General features: G+C 58.4%; 6 protein-coding genes across 6 annotated transcripts; 3 read left to right on the top strand and 3 right to left on the bottom strand.

The window, feature by feature from the left end:
• The first annotated feature begins 4 nt into the window (after positions 1–4).
• Positions 5–976, top strand: BDY17DRAFT_290728 (uncharacterized protein). Its single transcript, XM_033732557.1, has one exon. The coding sequence runs from the start codon at positions 165–167 to the stop codon at positions 627–629; it is 465 nt and encodes a 154-aa protein (XP_033592597.1). The 5' UTR covers positions 5–164; the 3' UTR covers positions 630–976.
• Positions 966–2,850, bottom strand: BDY17DRAFT_69683 (uncharacterized protein). Its single transcript, XM_033738623.1, has 3 exons — positions 2,285–2,850; positions 1,943–2,226; positions 966–1,840 (listed from the first exon to the last, which is right to left on the bottom strand). Exons 1-3 carry the CDS (start codon positions 2,396–2,398, stop codon positions 1,303–1,305), a joined length of 936 nt encoding a protein of 311 aa, XP_033592596.1. The 5' UTR covers positions 2,399–2,850; the 3' UTR covers positions 966–1,302.
• A 1,302-nt stretch (positions 2,851–4,152) lies between these two features.
• Positions 4,153–5,260, bottom strand: BDY17DRAFT_245378 (putative RNA methyltransferase; the record flags this gene model as incomplete). Its single annotated transcript, XM_033730625.1, has 2 exons — positions 4,153–5,038; positions 5,109–5,260. The coding sequence occupies 2 exons, from the start codon at positions 5,258–5,260 to the stop codon at positions 4,153–4,155; spliced, it is 1,038 nt and encodes a 345-aa protein (XP_033592595.1).
• Positions 5,261–5,445: 185 nt separating this feature from the next.
• Positions 5,446–13,360, bottom strand: BDY17DRAFT_290722 (uncharacterized protein). Its single transcript, XM_033732556.1, has 2 exons — positions 8,976–13,360; positions 5,446–8,652 (listed from the first exon to the last, which is right to left on the bottom strand). The coding sequence occupies exons 1-2, from the start codon at positions 13,071–13,073 to the stop codon at positions 5,710–5,712; spliced, it is 7,041 nt and encodes a 2,346-aa protein (XP_033592594.1). The 5' UTR covers positions 13,074–13,360; the 3' UTR covers positions 5,446–5,709.
• Positions 13,361–13,507: 147 nt separating this feature from the next.
• Positions 13,508–14,937, top strand: BDY17DRAFT_69622 (t-SNARE). Its single transcript, XM_033738621.1, has one exon. The coding sequence runs from the start codon at positions 13,746–13,748 to the stop codon at positions 14,853–14,855; it is 1,110 nt and encodes a 369-aa protein (XP_033592593.1). The 5' UTR covers positions 13,508–13,745; the 3' UTR covers positions 14,856–14,937.
• Positions 14,938–15,326: 389 nt separating this feature from the next.
• On the top strand, positions 15,327–16,769 carry BDY17DRAFT_69656 (Alpha/Beta hydrolase protein). The gene is made up of 4 exons (XM_033738622.1): positions 15,327–15,558; positions 15,633–15,768; positions 15,827–16,167; positions 16,228–16,769. The coding sequence occupies exons 1-4, from the start codon at positions 15,466–15,468 to the stop codon at positions 16,591–16,593; spliced, it is 936 nt and encodes a 311-aa protein (XP_033592592.1). The 5' UTR covers positions 15,327–15,465; the 3' UTR covers positions 16,594–16,769.
• Positions 16,770–17,156: the final 387 nt, after the last annotated feature.

Below are 17,156 nucleotides of genomic sequence, written 5' to 3'. Positions count from 1 at the left end.
ACAGGTGCAGATGGCGCCGCAATGGCCATGAGAATGGGACAGTGATTCAGAAGAACCACGTTTCGCCTCGTCGTGTCACTCCATCTCCGCCTTAATAAATGCCTGCTTGAAGCCCACCAACTCCAATACCCAACTTCAGCCTAGCCAGCCCAAAACAGGCACAAATGCGTGCGCCATCAAGCATCACTCGGAAGCACAGCCGACACTACGCCGGAACATGCCACCCTAATTCCAAGCCTCCAAAAAGCATGAATCCGTACGTAATCGGAGGACTCAGCAAAACCAACGATAAGGCATCTCATGTGCTGGTTAGACAGGCTGCACGTCGCCTTTGTCGGCCGCATATTCCACCGCCCGCCATGCCGCATGCGGAAGGAAGGATATGTCAAGCGGGCCCCGCCTCCGTCGCCCGTCGCCGCCGCCCCGTTCGGCCCCGAAGGTTGGACGTGCAAACGCCAGTGGCACGCGTGACTCGCGCGACCGGGGGGAGGAGGCGAACTGCGAGCGGACGTTACAGTGCTGTGGGCGGCTGGTTGCTTTCTGGATGCGTGGGGGTGTGTTTGCATGATTTTCATTTGATACGCAGGGGCGCACGATTACCGTGTGGGAGAACCCTGCATTTTCTTTGATGAAGCAAATCGGCCGGTGGCGCCGTAGTTTGGCAAGTCGTTTCCCCGTGTTGTCGCTCATCCTCCCCTGCCTTGGGTATGTGGACTGTTGAGGAGGGCGATGGTTCGCCTCATTGGGCAAACTGATAGTGAGATGAGGGGAAGAGATGCGCCGGGTTTCATCATTTGCTGCCCCAACCCACCCCCTGCCCTCGGCAATTGGTTGTAGGGCTGCCACGAGATCCACGTCTAGCTAGTAGCATGGCGATCGTGAACCCTGGATGTTGGTCTTCGGTGCAAAATTCGGAGGCGAAACGGTAGATCAGTCCAATCTCAATTTGAGCTACGCAGAGAAGTTTCGAGCAAGATCGGCCCCTGCTCCCAGTCCATACACGTAGTCAGAATAAGATACACAGCATAAATCGATCTTCAAATAGGGGGTATATGCCAAAATCTGATAGTTGTTGCGCCGAGCGAGGTACTTGTGCCTCCCAATCGCAGTGCCTGCCTGGCCAGCAAGCGTCCGTTGCCGTCCTTCCGTCGTAGAATAGTAGTCCGTCGCTATCCAGTCGGCCAATGCCTGAGTCCGTGACGATGATGATGCCTCATCCGACATCCGCACATTACCCGTGCCTTCTAAGAGTACAACCGTTACAAATCAACCGCACCGCAAAACACTAGCCATCGGCAAGCGTCATATGAGTTCGTCGCCTCCGCTCCGTCCCACCTGCTCAATCACCCGTCGCACCTCGCCCTCCTCGAACATCGGTCCCATGCCGTCGCACCGCGCCATCTTCTTCAAGCGCTCGCACACCTCTCCAATGTCCACGGCGCCGGAGAGGTAGAGGGGGTGTGACTGCAGGAGATCCCAAGTGGCACTCGCGGAGAGGAGATGTCCATCGCCGGAAGTGTTGGTGCCGGACGCTCGGCGGGGGGAGTCGGTGCCGAGGAAGGCGGCGGAGGAGCGATGTGAGTTACTCCGCGACGGGAACTTTCGGGGGCGAGAGGAGGGGAGGAATGTGGAATCGTCGACGAAGGCGGAGGAGAGATGTGGCGGGGAGGAGGAGGTGGCGGTGGCGCGGAGTATTTCATTTTCCGTCTGCGCACGCTGCAGCATGAGTTTGAGGCGTTCGTTGTCGGATTGCAGGGAGGACGTGGTGGTGGTGAGAAGGTTGAGTTTGGCTTCGAGATCGCGGACGTGTCGTTCTTTGCGTTCGCGAAACGCTCGTTGTCTGATGGCATGTTAGTCATTGATCTGGGGATCGTGGGGTTGTTGTTGCGGAGGCAGCAAGGCAAGGCTTGGGGAAAGAGTGGGGAAGGCTGGGCTGGCTTACGCTGCTCGGTTCTGCGCTTTCCTCCGCGACTGCGCCGGAGTCAACATGTCCTTCTCTTCGCTGCTGCCCCGTCGGCTCGGCTGGCCATCGTCCATGTCAAGAGCGATGCCGCTGTCGACGGAACCGTTGGAGATCAGAGAAAGCTGTTGCGCGGTGGGAGAGCCGGAAGTGCTCGGAAGCGGGGTGAGGCCGGAGCTCGCGGCGCCGCCCAGTGACGGATCGAAGGCGGAGTAGTCGAAAGAGCCGGCAAGGAAGCTGTTGGCATCCAGCGGGTTCTCCATGCCCTGTGTCGTTGCACATTAGCACTCGTGTTGTGGGCGGGCGTGCCTGCATCACACTCACCGGGCTAGCATCGACGCTGCCATGGTAGCTGTTGGCTCGTTGACCGGCGTACTGCATGTAAGAGGAGTAGGTGTGCCCGCCGGGCGGGAAGTAGCTGTAGTCCATGGTCTCCATCGGAGACGGTAAGGCGGGGGCGGTGGAGGGAGGATGCGATTGGGGAGTATATGTGTGGGCGCGAGTGGGAGGGGGCTCGATCGATCAGAGCAAAGGGTGTCTACATCAGAGCCAGAGATGCGACCGAGATGAAGAAGAGAGGGCGTGCGGGCGGGCAGGTGTCAGCATGGCGAGACCCTAGGGCGGTGGATTGGTTTAATACGAAGAGGCAACGGTGGAATTGGTGGACGACGACAGGCAGGACAGGCATGGCCAGCAGCGAGGCAAGCAGTGGCAGCAGCAGCAGCAGGAGCGTGCTCGATGCTTGCATTAGCGCCAAACCTTGTCCCGAGCGGGCGGCGCTGGAAAGGCAAAAGACTGGGACCGCGCGGTTGGGTGGAGCAGGGCGAGGGTCGGTGAGCGTTTGTCGCGCAGGCAGGCGGCCCTGAATCCTTCGGCCAGCGCTGCACCGCTTGCGTGCGAGGTGTCGCGCCCCCACCGGCAAATTACGCGGTGGAGGCGGCGGGCGGGCAGATGGGGCCTAGCGGGCGGTTAAGCTTCCCTTGGTATTGCTTCGACCCCTCCCCCAACCCGCCCAACCGCCCAAATGCTCCCTCCGTTGGCCTGCCATGCATCCATCCACGCACCGCGCTCCCCTGCCTGCTGCACCGCGTCGCCGTGCGTCGCCACGAAAGACCACTGACGTCGGTGAGCCGCCATCCAATCGGCCGCCAACGCCGGCCACATTTGCCCCGGTATCTCGCCGTGACCTGTCTTCTCCCGCCCATAGCCCTCTATGTAGCCCTTGCCGGCACCTAACCCGAGTGAAGGGCCAATTTAAGCCCGCCCAAACCGGGGACGTACGAAGGTTGGTTAAGGTGGTTGGTACACCAGTACCACCGCTCCGACGATCTGCCTCACCGCGATGGCGAGTTGCAGCCTTCTATCCTTCTTTCGCAACCCCAGATTCCATCTCATTGCCCTCCGCTGCTTTTGCCCCTATCGTGCCCCGTCAGCCAGCCGCATGCAACTTGGCTGCACTGTACACAAGACAATGATGCTGACCATGCCGACACAACCTGGTCGCCCAGGTCATGCGATGCGCTCGGAACCGTCCACGTACTTGCGTGGGGATTGCCGGCGCGTGGTGCAGCCACCACACTCGTTTCTGCGTCCATGGCGGCAACCCACACCATCAGTTGGACGCCGCAAGGCTCTCGACTTCCGTGGCGTGTGTCAGCTAACGTAAGATCTTTCGGATGACGGTTATAAACCTTAACGGTACAGTGCAAGAGCGGGCAGTCCACGCGGCTCTTCCACCCAGTGCCATGTGTTCGCTTGCATGGACACGCCATTCCTCTCCCCACGAGCTCGAAACATCCGTCCCCCAGCGCTGCACGACGGCATGGCCGTCTCCAGCCTTATCGTCCGTGGCCAACCTGGTGTACATTGCACTCCCCTCCACATCTCAGCGTGCAGCTTTGTCTGTAGGGAAAGTCGATTCGGCCGTCGCATGACCCCCTTTGAGCCCTATTATCACATGTTGCCCGCCGCGTAGATCGGGAAATCTTGCATGACAGGGCAATCAGGGCAATCAGGGCAATCCACCGCCTGCTGGCTATGGGCCTGCAGCAAATCGCGCATCACTCGCCAATGAACCCTTCCTCCCGCGTATCGAAGGGGGAGGAATGGAGGCAGCCGTTGTTCGCGACAAGCCTAGCCGCCAATGCGCGTCCAATGTCGCGGACGGTCAGCATGAGTAAGTCACATTGCCGTCAAGCCGCAAGCCTTGTCACCACCAGTTGCCGCAGTTCCGTGAGGCCAATCCAAAGTGCTTCTTCCGTGCGGATCGTCCGACTGCCCTGCCCAGGCACTAGATTCACCCAATGATCAAACACCATCTCCACCCGATCAACTCCTGTGCGCAACAGGGCCTCATCTGCATCCAGTGCCGGTTCCAGCCCTGCGACCCCGCCAAACACCACCAACAGATGATCCCAAGAAGGGGTCACGGCAAATTCCGAGCCGGCTTCTAGAAGTTCGCGGGCATCACATCCGCGCTCGCTCGTGCCGATGCTTATGTCGTATCCGCCGTCGTATGGGCATTCGGTAAAGACGTTGCCGAGCGACGAAGCCTGCCGAATCGCGTAGCCCCAGTAGTAGCCCGCTTCTTCACGAGGAGCATCGGGCGACACCGCCTCGCCATCCTCTCCGCCCGCGGGATCCAGCTTGATGGTGACCCGTGTGTTGAGGTCGACTTCGACCGGGACGAAGACTGGCTGCTGTAGTCCGCAGTCCACGAGCACCCCGGACGCGTTGCTTCCACGAACCCCTGTGCGCACCACGGCACCTTCCCGATACGGACAGTACTCGTCGCTCCGCAGATGATGCGGCATATCGAGGCTTGGAAGAGAGCCGGCGGTCCGCAGATCGGGATGCATTGGGAATAGCTTCTTGCGCAGATGCGGAGGCGTCTCGAGATAGCTCAGCAAGTGGTAGAGGAAGAAATTGGGGTCGGTGAAGGCTGTGTAGCCGTCCTTCTCGGGCGGGCGTGTCTCCGCTTGTCCATCGTCGAAGACGATCACTTCGTCGACACAAAAAACTGCGCATGCGCGGGCAATGTGCCCGGCTAATGCGGTCTTTTGGTCGTGAGTCAAGGCACTGGCGAGTATGGTCAGCATTATGCCTCTCGGCGGAAAGTGAGAGGGTGTGCAGATCGGTGGTAGCATACTTTGCAATGATGCTTCCCGGCAGAGCAATGCTGACCGTGTGGTGGCGAGGCTTAGTCGGAGTGAAGACGGCCGACGGCTTGGATGTTTCTTTCAACGATTTGCTCTTCTGCTCGGCGTGGCTGGCGGTACTCTTCCTTTTCTGCCCGGGCATGTCAGTTGTCATGAACGGCGGAGCAGGGTATAGACGAGGGCTGGAGAGTACTTTGGATTCAGTATTCGCCATCTCCAGTGCCTGACAATATGTTAGATGCAGATAGGTCTAGATATTTTATAGTCGAAGAGTGGGAAGAAAATGTCGTTTCGTCGAGAGACTTGTGATTATGTAATCAGAGCCTGACCTGATTGATCCAAGCTCATGAAGTAGGCTGGGGTTGGCGATGACCGACATTATTATTGCGAGTCACCGCCGGAATATACATGAGGAGATCGTATACACCGCTCATTTCTCTTCGAAGTATTAAGATCCATTGCATAGTCATCCATCATTCACGGCGTTCCATGCTCGCTCACCCATCCTAACCAAAACACATGCATTCGGCACATCGCAGTCTCATATCCAGTGCATCGTTACGTCGCATCTCCGTGCATCTTCATGTTCTCTCATTCCCATGGCGCCGGGGTCCACTCCTGTCCCGGATAGCTCACGCCCTTCATTTCCACTCTCTTCTCATCCGGGGTGGGCATCTGCCATTCTCCGCCATCGTTTGATGAGAGGGCTGGGGCCGGTCCCTTGTTCGATCCATGGATGGGGACATCGGCCGACATGGCCTGCCCATACTGCAATGTCGAACTCTCTCGCAGTGCATCTTCAAACTCCTCGTGCACCGGCCTTCCCGTGTTGAGAGATGGCAAATCGCCCAGGATGTACTGTTCACTGTCCTGCTTTGGTGGCACCCAATCTGATGGTATCGAGCCGCCTGGATTACATCCAAGGGGATGCTGGCCGACTCCGGCACCGGTCATCTCACGTTCATCAGTGCGGACATTATGGACCTGTCCAAATCCGCTCATGTCAGGTGCAGCGTACCCTTCCGAGCTCATCCTGGTTCGCACAGGAGAGATGGACGGGATGGAGCCATGTCCTTGTTGTCTACCGCTCCGCAGCCACTCCGATTGTCCCGACACCTGTGGTGTCAGCTGCGCATTGTGAGCTGACTGGTTTTGCTGAAATGGAGGCCGAGGAGGCTCAGGCCAATACCGGTCATGGTCGGGCCTGATCTGCGTGTTGTTCTGCGAGTACATTGTAGCCGGCGAAACGTGCGGAGCTTGTGCGGGCGGCCATTGCTGCACTTGTTGCGGAGGAGGGTATCTTCCCGGGTCATCGTTCGGCACATACCATCCTCCTGCTGGCGCTTCTATCTCTTCTTCCTCCGCTTCGTAGGAGCGCCTTTGATGTGGCAACTGCTTGGTCGACGGCTCGTTGCGGGATGGTTTGCCTTTCATTCCACTTGAAGAATTTTTGCTCTCGTGCCCCGTGGTACTGGAGCGACCAAAGAGCGCCCCGAAGCCGGAAAGCCGCTTCTTCTTCTTCTCTTGCTTCTGCTCGGTGTCGATGAGCGTGGCCGAAGCTCGCTGTGGCTTTTCGAGCCTTGCGCGAGACGCAGTGGTCGTGATTGGCGGCGGCGCTTTGGAAGTGCCGTGCTCTCTGTGCGTGGACTGTTGTTGAGGGGTTTCGTCCCTCTTCACCTCACTCTTGGGAACACTCGGGCTCCTCTTGAAAGCATCCCATATTCCCGACTTTCGTCTGCCCTGCTTGACCTCGCTCCCTGCGTTACCGAGGGCCTCTGTAACCGGTCGGGCGGTAGGAACTCCGGGCACTTGTGTCATGTCCCTGGTCTGTGTTGGATCGATGTACGCTGCTGCCGGCGGGACGCCAGGCACTTCAGGCATGTGTGGCAAGTCCATGGTTTGAGCTGGATCGATGTACGCTGCCGCCGGCGGTACGATAGGCACTTCAGGCACGTCCGGTATGCTTCTCTCTTGTGCTTCACCAGCCAATCGCCCATCCACCGGCGTTTGTGGTGCCGACGTATCCGTCTCGCTACCCATGAAGCCAGAAAGCCGCTTAGACTTGCGATCCGCGCTCGGCAGTGATACCTTGCGATGTCTCGTCAGCGTCGTGGTGTTGAACGTGAAGGAGTCTTGGTCGCCTCGAGATATCGGAGAGCGATGCAATGTCTCCGGCACTGGCGCGCCTTTATAATCCCGATCTAGAGGCTCAAAGGACAACGGCCTAGCCATTGGTGGCCGGGGCACCTCAAGAGGCGCAAGTTGTGAGCGTTGCATGAGTCCAGGAGTCTTCTCTTCGAGTGCAGCTGCTCTCCCCATATGTCCACCGCCTGCACCAACATCCGGCTTGATCAGATCAGGCGACGTCGGCAAGTTGTGCGTGATTGGCTCTCCACGGTCCGTGTCTCGGATGTTGCCTGGAGGGTGGACACCAACAGGATGCCGTTCATCGAGGCTCGACACCGAGGAGGTGCGCACGTTCCCACTTTCCACGCCGCCCACGGCAGCAGGCTGCGGCAGTACTTGCGGAGACACCTCACTCTTCTCATCGTCCCCATGCTCTTCCGCCGTTGCAAAGCTCGACACGTCAGCCTCACTGATATCCCTCGTATCCGAAGACGTGCGGCCTTCGTCATGTGCTGCAACTCCGCCTGGAACAAGATGGGAGAAGTCCTGCTTCTCTTCCAGAGCTCCAGGGCCAGGCTGCACCCGATATTTCAGCGCATCGTATTCCTTCGTGTCTGTGACAGGAGCATCGGAATCCAGACCATCACCCTCAACAACCGAATCGGTTGCCTTGGGCTGCCACTGCCATTGCGGGGCTCTAGGCGTAGCCTGCCCCATCGGGTCTTCCTCACCCGTCATAGGTCTCCTCAAAGCAGTAGGCGTAGACGCATATAATTCTTCCTCATCCTCATCTTTCCCATCACCGAACTTCGCAGCCGCAACATTCAGATCGGCCAAGTTGCGAGGCGTCGCCTCGCGATTCCTCGCCTCGAAATCGTTCTTGGTAGGACTAGGCAAAATGCCCAATCTCTTCGCAACCCCCGCTTCCCCATCGTTCCCTGCAGGAACCGGAGTTCGAGGTCCAGCCTCGCTTTCGCTCCAAGGCGGTGGCACGGCAGCCGATCCAGTCATGCCGCCGTCCTTCCGTTGGTTCTCCTTCGCAAGCAGCCCGCCACCCGCAGCAGCAGCGCCCTCCGCCTCGTGAGAATTCAGCAGCACCAGACTCGAAGGCCGACTATGGCGACTGTGCCGACTGCGGCTGGAGCTTTGACTTCGACTCCGCTCTCGGAGCCGCGAGAGAGCGCGACTGAGCGGATTCCCGGGACTCGAGGAGCGCGAAGCAGCCGGGGCGGTGGCAACGTGAGTGATGCCAGCAGTGGGTTGATTGGGGACTGTGTCGGGCTCGCTGCGGTCGAGGATGGGAGGTAGCGGTTGGAGCACGGAGGAGCGAGCGGTGGAGCGCTGAGGAATGGGAGGGATTGCGGTGGCAGCTGAAGGGACGGAGGAGGTGTTGGAGGAGAGGAAGCCCTACACTTACTATGAGCTTTGGTTCTCAAAAAGTGTGATGTAGGTAGCGTGCGTGATGGGAAGGGGTCGGGGGGGATGTGATGTAGTAGTAGAAGTCGATGAAAAGGAGACCTAAGACTACACGAGCAAAGAAAAGAGGTATAGTGCAATGCTCCGAAAACACAAGTCCTCCCTCGAACTTTTTCCTCTCCGCCCGTGCGCTCCCCTTGCAGTCATCATACAGCCGCTCCAAATGAAGATCAGAAAGCAAAAAGCATGCAAAAGGCTCGTGAAAGACGCGTGTAAAAGCAAAAGGATACGCACAGGGCTCGGAAAATTCATACCTTGCTCCTGTTCTCCCTCGTACTGCCAAAACGGCTCTTGCCCTTGGCTAGCAACCCCTTCGCGCCCGCCTGCGCCCTTCCTCCAAGCACCGACGCATTCTTCATCAAGTCCTTGCCCTTTTGCTTCAGCTCGTCCATGTCCAAGTCCTTGCTCGGCGTCTTCGGCCCAGTCAGATCGGAGCCTCCTTGATAGTCGCCTGCTCCGGCTGGACCGCCAGTGGCGCTAAATTGGCGGGTAAATTTCGCGAGGCTGGGGCTGGAGCGATGGGCGCCCTTCAGGTTGCTGATGGTGTTGGGCTGAGCGGGATTGGCGGAGGCGAGGCCGGCGTGTTCGGGGTGCTGGGCGAGCATTCCGCTCAGCCAGTCGGACAGGCCGGTATTGGTGTCTGCGAAGGTTTGACGGGTTTCGTCGTAGGTCCGGATTCGGTCGGAGGAAGACTTGATGGCGAGGATTTCGCGGAAGGCCGGGGCCTTCATCCTGCCTGTTGGGGAAGATGGAGAGGATGTATCTTTGGGAACTGGCCGGGGTGGGATATCCTGCATGGCTGGCAGCTCTGCGATCGATTGCTGGCTGATCCGCTGCTCCTTCACCTCAGGCGCATCCGCTGCCGGGTCGGTCTCGCGTGGCCTTGACCCGTCTATGCCTGGTAGATCAAGCGTGTAGTAGCTAGGCAAGCCAACCCTCTCCTTGTTTTCCTCAACGTTCGGACTAGGCCCAGATGGACCATCCTCACCATCCCTCGCGGCATCAGCGATGGTCCTGAAATGGAGATCCTCCTGGCTTTTCGTGAGCGGGCTCACCGGCCCGGCTGAAGACGTGTTGACCCACAGTCCCTGAGTCTGACGCTCGGTGTCAGCCCTTCTGCTCGCAGCAGCTTGTTCTTCTTCGTCTGAAGAATCTGCATTCACAATATGCAGCCCACGGCTCCTGGGACGCTCGTACGGCATCTCCGGCTTGATTTCTGGGCTCTCTTCCGGCTCGGGCTCCCTTACAATCGGAGGAGGAGGTAGGGCCTTGTCCTCAGAAGGCTGTGCTGGAGTGGTATTGCCCAATCCAAGATCCGGGGTACTGGCGTCTTCGTCATCTTCCTTCTCCCAGCTGAACCTTTTGCCCAGCATTCCTGGCCTGCCTCCACCGAACTCCGCAGCGGGTAGGGCGTTCCTGCCCTCTTCGACCCTACGAGCATTCTCCGGTGCGTCGAGAGCGTCTTGCGTTCGTGCAGTATCTTCCTGCATCTTCTTCTCCATCGACGCAGAATCAAGGGATCTGACAATCTCTTTCCTCAACCTATCGCTCTCTGTATCGTTGGGTCGAACCCATGTCGACATAGCCGGCGACACACCAGATCGAGCCGCGGAAGAAGCAGGCGGGGTGGCGATGGACTTGTCCGGCGAACCTTCCCGAGACTTGGTGGTCCGCAGAGGCGTGACCGTGAAGAAGTATTCACCGCTTTCTGCCGCGGGTCGATGCCTGTGCGGATCCTTCGCCGGAGGTGTAGGTGGCACTGAGCTCTGCGCACTAGTAATGTCGGTCACGTCTGTTGCGTCGGTGTCGCCTCTGGTGAGCTCCGGCCGTTGAGGAACATGCAATTGGTTCAAGTCTCCTGTCGAAGGCTTGTATTGCATCTCAGGTTGGTCCACAGGCTCGGCTGGTTCTGACGACCCAAAGTCGTGCGCCTGATGGCCCATTCCAACCGATGCTACCAGCGCAGCACCAAGAGCCGCGCCAGCATCTTTGGCTTGATTGATGTGATTCGGACCCTCTTGGTAATGGGTTCCCGGTAGAGATACCTTTCGAGTGGTGGGGGCGAGATCAAAGTCATTCAAGGCTGCTTTCTTCCCATCATTCGCCGGCCGAGGAGTGTGTGCATACACCGTCGCAGGCAGGGTCTCGCCATGGTCTTCGGCAGCCGTGGATGGCGCATCTTGATAGCTGACCCAGCCACCGGGTAATTGAGGGCGGAACGACTGCTCTCGGCCCACTGCAGGGCGGGAGGGCTCACCGGCCAGCAGACCCCCAGCCGTTGGGACTGGAGTTGCGGGCGTATCGCGATCTTCCGCGGCATCGTAATGTGACGAAGCCCACGTATCTCCAGTGCCTTGTCTAATCGGCGCCACACCTACTCCCGAAGCGGCCGCAGTTCGACTCGGAATCGCAGACAGGTTCTCTTCAGAGCCAACACGGCTCCAGGTACTGGCACTCTTCAAGCTAGCCTGAGAATTGCGGCGCGAAGCTTCGTGTAAATCATGGAATTTGTCGGCAATCTCTCTGACCCTGCCTTTGGCCGGAGATGCGCGCCCACTGCCTGGGCTTTCGAGGAATGCAGGCGCAGGAGTGCCCGACGGTGTGAGGGAATGGGTTTGCAAGAAGAGAGACTGCTCCTCCTTTGCTGCCTCGACGGGTGATTTGTTTGAGATCTCAGGGGAAGATGGGTCGCTGTTGTTGACAGCATCGGCGAGGTCGGATTCCCGAAGTGAGTAATCCGTTCCAGCCCTCGCTCTCCCCGTCTGAGGCAATGCGCTGCTTGTGGATGGAGCCGCTACCTCGTTGGCCGAGGTCTCTGCAGGCTCCCTGGACCGTGAGGTTTCCCGACCCGCTGCTAGTCCTACAATTGCAGCACCAGCAGCAACGGCGCCCACACCGGCAATTGCTGCATCGCGTTCGGTGGAGCCAGTCCTACTGTGAGAAGGAGTTGGTTTCCTCAACAGCGAAGGCTGATTTGAAGGGTACCCAGCAGTAGTCGGAACTGTTGCATTGGGGTGCGCAGCTTCCGCGATGGGAGGGAAGGGTACATGGCTCATGATGGGGCTTATACCAGTGGTGGACTCCGAGCCGCTTCGTGAGATACCCGTCGTACTTTGCGAATTGTCTCTCGTAGGTGGTGTGAACGCTTGCTCCACTGCACTTCTGTAGCCCGCGGAAGGCTGATGTGCAAGCTCATCGGGCTGGTTTTGGCGTCCGATGGCAGACACAGGAGTTTCATGCGTGCGCTCAGCGAGAATTTCCGCCGCGGGATCGTAGTTTGGTAGTGCAATGTCGGCGGTCGGGGTAGTCTGCACCGAAGATGCAGCCTCGGGAGCATGAACGGTCGGCGCGGACTCAGAGGTGGTCGTTCGTACAGTGCTTCCACTATTCCTACCGACGAACCAGTCGTTTCCGAAGCCCGAGACGCCGCTGAAGCGTGGGAGGACGGCATTATTGAGGGTATTGGTTGGCTCGCTAAAGCCTTCGGAGGCGCTGATATCCTCGTGTTGGCCCTCTGCGGCTGCTTCCTCCACAGCTGAGAGAGGGCGCTGCTGTCTGCTTGGTGGATCCAAGTCTGCAGCGGCATCGGGTTCGTGTTGGAGAGCGTCAAGACTGGGCCTTCCACCATCTGAACTCTGCCGCTCCTTCTCACGCTCTTCGGCCAAGCGCCTGTAGATGTCGGAGGGACGAATGAAAGGAGGGGTGGGCAGTTCTTTTTCGACCTTTGCTGCGCTGGGAACAGCATCGGAAGCCGAACTCCCGCTGCCGATACTACTCTTCCGCGGAGGAAAAGTGGCCGGGTTGTTCATGCCGGGTGTCGTCGCTGGTGCAGCGAAGGAGGAGGAAGAGAGTGCTGGAGAGGCGCGAGCGGCAGGGCTGAGAGGCGCTGGGACTTGCCCGGGGTCCGTAAAATCTCGTTGTCGCAGCGCGTTGCCGACAGGAGGTTGTTGGAACTCCCCGCTCTTCTTCCCACCACTCGAAGTGGCACTGACGGCACTACGAGCAGGACTGACACCCGTACTCCTCTCATTGTTCACGCCGGCATAGAGGACGGGGCCAGCACTGAACTGTCTAGACTCCGTCGTAGGGTCTGTGCGGTCAAAACTCATTTGTCTTCCCAATCGTTGCTGCTGCTGTGAAGGCAGCTGGGGAATGCTGGGCGATGAAGGTAGAGGTGGTTGTGGAGGCGGTTCGCTGTCGCCATAGTCGTCGTAGGCATCGTAGCCACCCCAGTCATCGCCGCTGTAGTCGTATTGTTTTGCAACGTTCCATTTTTGCGTTCTGTGACGACCGGGTACAGTCTTGTAGGAGACGGGCGGACCTGAAGGCCCACTGCCTGGTGGACGCGCCATACTGGTATCGCGCGTAGGAAAGGCAAATGATGAGCGCTAATGAAGAGAGGTCATGGCACCATATGGAATAGTGATGGGTTCGTGCCCAACGGGTGGCACAGATGGAGGGAGAGGCAGGGAAGGCGGAGGTCGTGACAGCTCGGCTCGGAGGAGGGTAGAGCGGGGTGGCGAAGGTAGTGATGGTGGTCGGGAGCGGTGAAGACGAGGGAGGATGAGACAACGTCAAGAGAGACGTGAATGTTGGCTGCTTGCCCGGTTTCTGCACTCCACGACTCCGCCTCCTCGCATTGCGCAACGCTACATCACCGACACCTGAATTTAACCTTTTAAGCTCCGTCGCGTTTCTTTTTTGGGCCTAGCGTCCCCGATCCGGCCGCGCCACATGTCGTCTGCGCTGCGACGTGAGTGGTGGCGCCCTTTTCCTACACTTCTTTGTACCACGCACATCATTCCTCGCCCTCACGACCACATTCAAGCCCTCAATAGCCCGACAACATCCTTTCGCACGACAGAGGACATCTACGAGCACCGCACGCGAATCCCTTGGGACCCGCGAAGCCCGAAGCGGCGCATACTGCACGCATCGCGTACGAGAGGCCATCTGGCCGCGTGTCTCTAACCTCACCTGACCCTCCTTTCGACCATCTACCACTGCCCTTTCACTACGCCACAATGACCAGCACGGCGACGACGACGGTCACCACCACCATCCAAGATCGCACCCCCGAATTCCGCTCCATTCTCTCCCAGGCCCAGAAGTCGCTTGCACGGCAACGGAAAGTCGGCCAGCCACAATCACAACCTCTCCTCAATGCTACACAACAGCAGAATGGCAGTGCCACCCCTCCCACACGAAAACAGCGGAGCGAGTTCGCGCGCAATGCCGCTCAGATCGGACGAGGAATTAGCGGAACCATGGGCAAGCTACAACGCTTAGGGGAACTGGCGAGGCGAAAGACGCTCTTTGACGACCGGCCGGTCGAGATCGCAGAGTTGACATTTGTCATTAAGCAAGATCTGGCAGGCTTGAACCAGTCGATCGGCCGATTGCAGCAACTCTCCAAAGTGCAGCACGCATCCGGCGGGAGTAGTAGTGCAGGCGGCGGCAAGACGGGCGCGCAGGAGGAAGAGCACAACAAGAATGTCGTCGTCCTCCTCCAAGGCAAACTCGCGGATGTCAGCGTGAATTTCAAGGAAGTTCTCGAAGTGCGCACCAAGAACATCCAGGCGAGCCGGAGCAGACAAGACAACTTCGTCTCCTCCGTCTCCCAACAATCCTCCGCACAAGCATCACACCTTGATCCCGCCGCCCGAACAGACTCCCCCCTCTACTCCACCCCGACTTCACGCAACCGAACCCCGAAACCTGGCGAGCAATCAAAATCCTCAGGCGACGCTGTCCTCAGCCTGGAACCAACTAGCGGCTCCTCCTCTGCCCTCTACGCCAACTCTTCCTCCCAACAACAAATGCAACTCCTCGAAGAGCAAGCGCCAGCATCCAACAGCTACATCCAGCAACGGGGCGAAGCGATAGAAGCCATTGAGCGCACCATCAACGAGCTCGGCAGCATCTTCGGCCAATTGTCGCAGATGGTCAGCGAGCAGGCCGAGCAGATCCAGCGCATCGACGCTAACACCGACGACGTGGTCGACAATGTCCAAGGGGCGCAGCGGGAGTTGATGAAGTATTGGAATAGCGTCAAGGGCAATCGGTGGTTGGTGGCGAAGATCTTTGGGATCTTGATGATTTTCTTCTTGGTCTGGGTGCTGGTTGCTGGGTGAGGTGTTTCATGTTCGTTTTGGTGTTCACTTTGTACAATGCAGGAGTCTTTCCTGGCAGCATTTCCGGCGACTGTGACGATACGGTTGGGTGGGCGGGATAAGAGGCGGAGTGGCTTCACTGAGCGATACACTCTAATCCGATAGACTGTACAGTCTTAAACTGTATGATATGCAGAAGCACTTCAGTCGGTGCCTTTAAACTACAACCTGGGTCTGGAGCATATCCTCAGACCCATCTGGCCGCGAAGAGGCAAGTCGACTGGCGATTCCGCTCCTTCCATTCCGGGCAGATGACACAGAAGTCAGGGACATTATTCACTCGATCCTCATAGATGTGGGGTTCCCCTTACCAACTCTCCACATCGTCTCTAATGTCCGGCCCAGGAACTAGTGGCGCAAGGCAAAACAAAAAATCCCAAAATTGGTCTTGGAACTGGCTCCGCCGTTTCATCATCAATGCGGGGTCCCCGTCATAGGTTGGTGGGGTGAGGCCGGACGACAAGAGCCTCCGAGAAACCTCCCTGCGATACATCACTCAGTCTGCAAGTAATTAGAAGTACAATTCACTGCACATCTCGACAATCAAATCAGCCGGAACGCATCAACAAGCATGTCTTCGTTTGCGGAAACGTACGACCATAACGGCAAGCCCGTCACGCACCATCGCTACCGGGTCAATGGCATTCGCATGCACTTCATTACTGTAGGGAACTCATAACCTGCCGCACGAAATCTGCGCAGTAGATTGCTAATGCGTAATTTGATACTGAATCATAGGCCGGCGAGGGCAAAGAAGCGCTGCTCCTCCTGCATGGCACGCCCAAGAACTCCTTCTACTGGTACAAAATCATGCCATATCTAACCCCCTACTTCACCGTCGTCGCCCCCGATCTGCGAGGCTTCGGGTATACAGGTCTGTCCACACCCCTCCCTCTCACTCACACAAAACAGACGACTAAACGTCCAACCAGACAAACCCCCCACAACCGACGGCTACGACTCCGGCACAAACGCCGACGACATGGCCGACCTAATGACGCAACTCGGGCACGACAAGTTCCACCTGCACGGCGAAGACCGCGGCGCCGACTACGCCTACGCCCTGGCGGCCAAGTACCGCGAGCGCGTCAAGACGCTGAGCTACTGCGAAATGCTGCTGTCCGGCTTCGGGCTGGAGGAGAGCAGCTTCTGGACCAAGGAGAACATCTCCGCGCAGTTTCGGAAGCAGGGCGTGTGGTGCTGGCATCTGGGCTTCTTCTTTATTCCGCATGTGCCGGAGATGTTGATTCAGGGGAAGGAGCGGGAGTTTTGGGTCAGTCTCCCTTCTCTCCGTCTGCGTTCTTTTTCGATTGCAAACTGATGGATGTGGTAGGAAATGTTCATCAAATCCGAATGCTACAACCCCACCTCCATCGAGCCCGTCGCACTGGACCACTGGATCGAATGCGTCAAGCAACCCGGGTGCCTGCGCGGCATCCTCGAAACGTACCGCGCCGGCCTGAAGAACGGCGACATCCACCACGACCTGCTCAAGACGGGCGGCAAGCTGACGCTGCCCATCATGACCGTCGGCGCGCCCGAGTTTTTCGGCCCGACGGTCAAGGAGAACATCCTCCAGGTCGCCGAGAAGGTGCAGGTGGACTACATCTTTGAGGAGTGCGGGCATAGTTTGGCGCTGGAGAAGCCGGAGAGGTTGGCTAAGTGCTTGCGAGAGTTTATGTTGGGGGAGGCGAAATAGACGGGGAGCTCGGGGGAATCTTGTAATACGTCCAGTTGTGTAGCCGTAAATGTAGTCTTTGAGAATCTCGCAGAAGCCTCCGCAGCCTTTTCAGGGACGCTTGCGCCGTGCAGGTCTGGCTTGATCAGCTCCCTTTGGCCCAAGACATTCCTCCAGCTATGCATGCAAACAACAGGCACAGAAACAACGCCCATCTGCAAGGGTTTCTTCGGATTCCATCGCGTGTACCGGTCATAGCACAATCGAAACATATCAGTACAATTCATTTCCCTGCAGCTGATGGCGAGGCACCAGAGCTCAGCCCCGGGACTCCATCGCTTTGACTCGATCCAACACACTCGAGCCCCTCCTCTCATCGTTCGAAGGCCGGGTGCGAGCTGCAGCCAGCGTAGTGGAGGTAGACGCGGTGCTCGCATCACTCCCCGTTCTCTCTTTACCAGGAATAGACTTGTGCTCCGGCACGGGCGGGGGAGTGGGAGACGGCGGGCCTTCTTCCGCCGACACCATGCCTTCATCTTCAGAAGAGGGCGTAGGCACGAGTGGTGCGCCGGCTGCTTCCCGCT

The sequence above is a fragment of the Neohortaea acidophila genome (assembly GCF_010093505.1).
Source record: "Neohortaea acidophila strain CBS 113389 unplaced genomic scaffold BDY17scaffold_2, whole genome shotgun sequence".
Lineage (NCBI taxonomy): Eukaryota > Fungi > Ascomycota > Dothideomycetes > Mycosphaerellales > Teratosphaeriaceae > Neohortaea > Neohortaea acidophila.
This window is presented reverse-complemented; position numbering and strand designations above follow the sequence as displayed.

What these genes read in the sequence shown, in the direction of transcription:
- BDY17DRAFT_290728 (XM_033732557.1), top strand. Translation starts at nt 165, where the DNA reads ATGCGTGCGCCATCAAGCATCACTCGGAAGCACAGCCGACACTACGCC.
- BDY17DRAFT_69683 (XM_033738623.1), bottom strand. Translation starts at nt 2,398, where the DNA reads ATGGAGACCATGGACTACAGCTACTTCCCGCCCGGCGGGCACACCTAC. An exon ending in GCAGCGTCGATGCTAGCCCG is followed by an intron (nt 2,227 to 2,284) that starts GTGAGTGTGATG and finishes GCAACGACACAG; the next exon opens with GGCATGGAGAACCCGCTGGA. An exon ending in AAAGCGCAGAACCGAGCAGC is followed by an intron (nt 1,841 to 1,942) that starts GTAAGCCAGCCC and finishes ACATGCCATCAG; the next exon opens with ACAACGAGCGTTTCGCGAAC.
- BDY17DRAFT_290722 (XM_033732556.1), bottom strand. Translation starts at nt 13,073, where the DNA reads ATGGCGCGTCCACCAGGCAGTGGGCCTTCAGGTCCGCCCGTCTCCTAC. An exon ending in CGAGGGAGAACAGGAGCAAG is followed by an intron (nt 8,653 to 8,975) that starts GTATGAATTTTC and finishes TAGTAAGTGTAG; the next exon opens with GGCTTCCTCTCCTCCAACAC.
- BDY17DRAFT_69622 (XM_033738621.1), top strand. Translation starts at nt 13,746, where the DNA reads ATGACCAGCACGGCGACGACGACGGTCACCACCACCATCCAAGATCGC.
- BDY17DRAFT_69656 (XM_033738622.1), top strand. Translation starts at nt 15,466, where the DNA reads ATGTCTTCGTTTGCGGAAACGTACGACCATAACGGCAAGCCCGTCACG. An exon ending in GCGAGGCTTCGGGTATACAG is followed by an intron (nt 15,769 to 15,826) that starts GTCTGTCCACAC and finishes ACGTCCAACCAG; the next exon opens with ACAAACCCCCCACAACCGAC. An exon ending in GGAAGGAGCGGGAGTTTTGG is followed by an intron (nt 16,168 to 16,227) that starts GTCAGTCTCCCT and finishes TGGATGTGGTAG; the next exon opens with GAAATGTTCATCAAATCCGA.